At 39.3% G+C, this 5192-nt stretch overlaps 1 protein-coding gene across 4 annotated transcripts; it reads right to left on the reverse strand.

Annotated features, from left to right (window-relative positions):
* Window positions 1–447: 447 nt before the first annotated feature.
* Window positions 448–4364, reverse strand: LOC101767755 (zinc finger MYM-type protein 1-like). 4 transcript variants are annotated; one of them, XM_022823943.1, is made up of 5 exons: window positions 4118–4364; window positions 3354–3915; window positions 1810–3263; window positions 1289–1366; window positions 448–918 (listed from the first exon to the last, which is right to left on the reverse strand). In XM_022823943.1, exons 2-3 carry the CDS (start codon window positions 3671–3673, stop codon window positions 2144–2146), a joined length of 1440 nt encoding a protein of 479 aa, XP_022679678.1. In that variant the 5' UTR covers window positions 3674–3915; window positions 4118–4364; the 3' UTR covers window positions 448–918; window positions 1289–1366; window positions 1810–2143. The 4 variants fall into 4 exon arrangements, with proteins under 4 accessions (XP_022679678.1, XP_022679664.1, XP_022679667.1 ...); XM_022823929.1 differs by having other exon boundaries at window positions 3354–3920; XM_022823932.1 differs by having other exon boundaries at window positions 3354–3948.
* Window positions 4365–5192: the final 828 nt, after the last annotated feature.

The following is a 5192-nucleotide window of genomic DNA, read 5'->3' on the forward strand; positions in this document are numbered from 1 at the left end:
GGTAACAACCAGAATAGCCAATACATATTGGTGGTGCTAGAAATTGTAGAAGCGAGAGAATTCCAGAAACCTACATTTCCATATGTTTTCTGCTTCAGGTCCATATTATTTGAATATTTCGCTTCTGCATATATTTATACCTTGCATCACAATTAAGAGTGCAAGATTTCCATCTCGGAAACATAAATGAGCTTAAAGAACTGCCCAGCTCACAAGGTTCAGAACTTTTTTGGCCCAGGTTGCTCCAAGAACCTATGAACTCACTCATTTGGTTCAGGTTGCTCCAAGAAGCTTCTCACTCCCACCCTAACACCAAACTGGATTTAGGATAGTGAACTAGGGTACAATAACACATGACATGGTTATGGATAAATATTGTAGTTGAATACTATTCCATGTTTAGTGGTATGTTCCATTGCTTGAACCAGACAATAACTTTTTAAGAAGTACCAAAGGCGCACTGCGCATTATGCATGTATTACTTGAATTTTCAAGCTTCCAATTTGGAGCCAAGGCGGAATATAAAACACGACCTTTCTCCATCACATTCTCAGAAACAGATCAACTCAATGCAAGAATCTGTAGCTGTGGCTGAGTGGCTCTACTTACGGAAAACAAGGTCAGAACTAGGAGTCACACAACAGAAACAAACCAGGAAAAAGGATGCCATAGAGAGGGGGCAGCGAAAAAGAGCACTGCTAGATTATAAGAAATTAAATAGCTCTTCTAAATTCAAGCAAACATGGCCAAGGAGTGACTTTATACAGTGACAGTTCTGCATATGGGAGTTACAGCCTTACAGACACTTGGAGCATTCCCGCTTCAAAGGGCCCATGATGTTTCTCTAATCTTTGAGACCCTAAATCTGCATTAGGATCTTCAGTAAAGCTTCTGCAGTGATGAACTTGATCTCTAGGCCTAAATCAAAATTAGAGACAAATTTAAGTACATTAAGATGAAACCTATCTCCTGAATGATAAAAAGTAATAATAGCTAATACATAACAGGAAGGAATTTAGGATATTTGAATGACACAAAATTAAACATTTAGATGAAATGAGATACATTCACGTGAAAAGACCAAATTAAAATTAGGTAGCAACATTGCTTGAGTTAAATGCCACATATTTTCAAATACTGATTGTCTCAGCAGTTCCCACAGAATTGATGACAGCATAAGATGAAGTGGGATAACTAACTTGTGATGGTTTCAAACAAAACTGAATCTCCTACATAATAAAAATTTGCCAATAACTGAAAAAAAATGCATACCATCAGGCTTGCTTACCTAAATTTGATATGAAGGGAACTCTACATGAAAGAAAAGGAATTTCCACATCACAAGAGAAGACTATAAACAAGTCTTCTGTTGGTTTATGCACATGAAAGAAAAACAGACAGTCAGTTCACCAGCACCATAAGCTAATACCATGCTACCTAAAGCTCTGGCCATAACAGAAATGATGTCGATAATTCTAAGTTCCAAGAATTGGTTAGAAACCTTTCACTCAACCCTTGTTCATTGAAATTTTAATCCACTAGGCAGCCTTGACAATTTCATCAATAAACAAGCCAATATACACATCTCAAATTACCAACCACACAGGAGTGTGATAAAAGGTATCAACAAATGCATTTAGCACATCTACTTAGGAAGCAAAGGCATAATATGTCGGAAAAAAGCATGTCATCAATGTAACCTATGCAGTACAGAGCACCCCAAGTCCAATAATAAGAAAAATTCAGCAAATTAGTCATATAGCCACATACTGTAATAAAAATGAAAATATTGGAAAGCAACAAACATACCACTAAGTATATCAATATAAGGTTACTACATTCTCTGAGTTACCATGCTTTGAAATGTTCTAAAATTCTTTCAGCATCAAGTTCTTTAGATATGTCTTCCTCAATGTAGTACATGGCAAAGTCACTCAACCAATCAATAGGTATCTCATTGCACAGTTCAGTAGGGATAATGTTAAGTGATGAAGAGATCCTTTCAACCGGTGCCACAGCAACTGGTAAGAGTAATGCTACGTCAATGAAGCGATACACCAATGGAAAATTCAAATGCTGCTTGGTTTCAACCATCTTTGGAAGCCAAACTTGCAATATCATGACAGGAAGTAAATTCAATATGTCATCTCACATAGCAAATATAGGCTTCAAGTTGATCATTGATAATTGCACGATCAGCCTCAGGGAAATCTTCAGAATAAAGATCTACAAGTTTAGCAATTTTCTCCACATCAAACTGGGAGAAGTTCCTCCTTGGATCAAGGCAGGATAAACGCACTAACAAATCCATAGAACCATCATTGAAACGATGATTAATCTCTGTTCTAATGGAGTCAATAGCAGCAAAGAAAATCTGAGCACGATAATAATGAAGCTGAGAGACAGTTACGCCACCCAGATGTGAATGGCACATACTTGGTATGTGTTCATCCATATTTGGCACTGGAATTTCATTTGCATCACAAAACCTTTTGACATCTTCAAATAAGGCCTCCCAACCATTGTCCCTCAAGGTTTTCAAGCGTTCATTCACAACCACAAGCAACCCCACAGCCTGAATACTGTCTTGATCTTTTCTTTGTAAAACAAGTGATAGTTCTTTTATAATGACAAATAATTTTAACATCATCTTTAAGATGAACACAAACTCAAAGCTTTCCATTGTTTCTATTGAAAATGATGCTCGGGAACCTCGAGAGCCATGTTCATCCACAATCACTAGCACCTCAAGAACTGTGTCCCACATTGTGTCAATACGGTTCAAGGTTGTGTGATGCGAGCCCCATTTAGTCTCTCCCCATTTAGTTTCCTTCAATGTGCTCTTGTCTCTTTTGGATATTTCACCACTGTCCAACTTATCCAAAATTGCTTGGCGGCACTTTTCAGCAGCTGTGCAAGGTGCACTCGTGGCATTGACAATTATTGGCACGTTGTAGAAGAAATAAGAAATTGCTGAAGAAGAAGAACTTGAGACAGAAACAAGAATCTGTTCCAGCTGGCAAGCAAAGCAATGGACATAGAAAGCATATGGACATTCATCATGTATCTGTCTCTGCACATTGTTAAATTCTACTCTCATGTTTGATTGTCCATGATAACCCTGCCCTCGAATTCTAGAAATGGATAAACCATGCCGAACAAGAAAACCAACCAAGTTTCCTTTGATTGCAGTTGGTGTAGTATCTTTGACCCACTCAAGATCGAGAAACCTTTCTATGACCTTCCCTTGCTTATTCACAAATCTGCATGACAGAAATTACACTGAGTTCAGATGGTGCAGCAATGGAAATGCGTATACAAGGCTATTAAATAGAAAGGTAAAAGCAGCAGACCTCAAAATTATGCCCATATGCTCTTTACTTGAAATATCATGAGTGTCATCAATAAGTATGGAGAAACGACTATCTCCAATCTCTTCCAGAATCGCCTGGATGACCTCTTCTGTGCAGGATTTTACAAGGTCTTTCTGAAAGCCTCGAGAAGCCAATTCGCTGCAGCGATCAGGATCCATCTCATCAAACGCACGTCTAACATTCTCATCGAAGCCTTTGTACCAATCTATCATCTCCAAAAAATGACCCTTGTCCCATGTGTAAGATGGATCGGTATACCTTGCCTTAAGAGATATCTTGCACAGTCCAAAGAAGTGCATAAACAAACTCCAAAAGGGTTTCCACTCTCCAAACAATCAGAAGCAGCTACAGGTGACATGCTTCGCCTTTGACAGTTAAAACCTTTGTCATGTTGCCTTGAACTATTTAAAGCACCCTTTGTTGCACCAACTTGGTCCCCGATTCCTGGGGTAAACTTTATCTGAGGTTCTGGGGTAGCGCCCCCAACATTTTCACGATTCCTTTTGGGCACAGGCTGTTAGTACCGCTTCATCTCCGGAAACTAATCTGAGAGTATTAATAATTCAAAATCCACCTAAGATTCAATTAAGACCGTAAAACTATGCCAAAAAAATATATACGAATCTTAATCGACAATTCATCCCCCCAAACCCCTTCTAAAGAAAAGAATACAACAAGTAATCTAACTCCGAAGTTTACAATCCCAAATGACAACTCCCAGTGGTGATGAGTAGATGACTCACAGCAATATGCTGGCAACCGCGCCGGATTCCCTGTGCTGTGGTGAGCCGGAACGCCGCCACTCGAGCGATGACCGGACCCCGGAACCGCACCCTCCGAAGTCGGAGCGCCCGATGCTCTGCGCCGCCGTACGGGCTGGCCGCCGCGACGGCGGATCGGCCGAAATAGCCTAGCCAGAGCAGTCGCCGCCCCGCCGGCGCCCGGTCGGTTGCGGAAATGGCAGTGACGACTAGGGTTTTCCCGCTCAAAGTGGCGAAACCGTAGTATGTCCGCGCCCGAAATGAAGACGACATCTTATTATTCACCAGATGGGCCAGACGGACCTGTGAACAGAATTCGGGCCTTGGTCTACAGACAGATTGTTTGTCTCACTCAATAAACCGCTCAAAGCCACAAAAGAATTATTGAACTCCTCTAAAAAAGAACTATTGACCTATCTCAAAAGGAAAACGAATTAACCTCTCAAAAAAGGATTATAGATGGGTAAATAAATTAATGGTATCATCTAATATTGGTCTTGAACAAAAAAACGTATGGTCAATCAAAAAATCTTGTGAGGTTACATGAAAATTTACTTTGCAAAATGTGGTCCTCAATATGCAGATGTTAAACCAATGTCACACCCAAAATTTCTATTGGGTTGTGAATAGATAAGACTTCCACACCCTAAAATTTTCATTTTGGGTTGTGAATAGATAAGACTAAGTAAAATAAATGATTTTAGTATTCTTTTTAAAATTTTCCAACCTTTAACTTGTCAATTCAGATAGGGAAAATATTTTTCTAATTTTTAAATAAGTTGATAGGAGACGTTGCATTCATGCTGGTTGCACGTAGTTATTGGTTGAAAATGAATTGTAAATTATTTCAAAATATGATTATAATTTATTTTAGTCTCTAACTTGTTAAATCCAAAACGCCCTCCTATCTTGACCACATGTCATTTTTCCTACACTTGAAGACTATACTTCATTGTACTCACTCCTCCTTTGTCGTCCTGTTATCCCTAGAGATGATATGGATATCACTGAAGATGATGGGTTTGACCTTGACGCTTCATTCTAGACTGGTGTACCT

Source organism: Setaria italica, chromosome I, assembly GCF_000263155.2.
Source record: "Setaria italica strain Yugu1 chromosome I, Setaria_italica_v2.0, whole genome shotgun sequence".
In the NCBI taxonomy this organism is placed as follows: Eukaryota; Viridiplantae; Streptophyta; class Magnoliopsida; order Poales; family Poaceae; genus Setaria; species Setaria italica.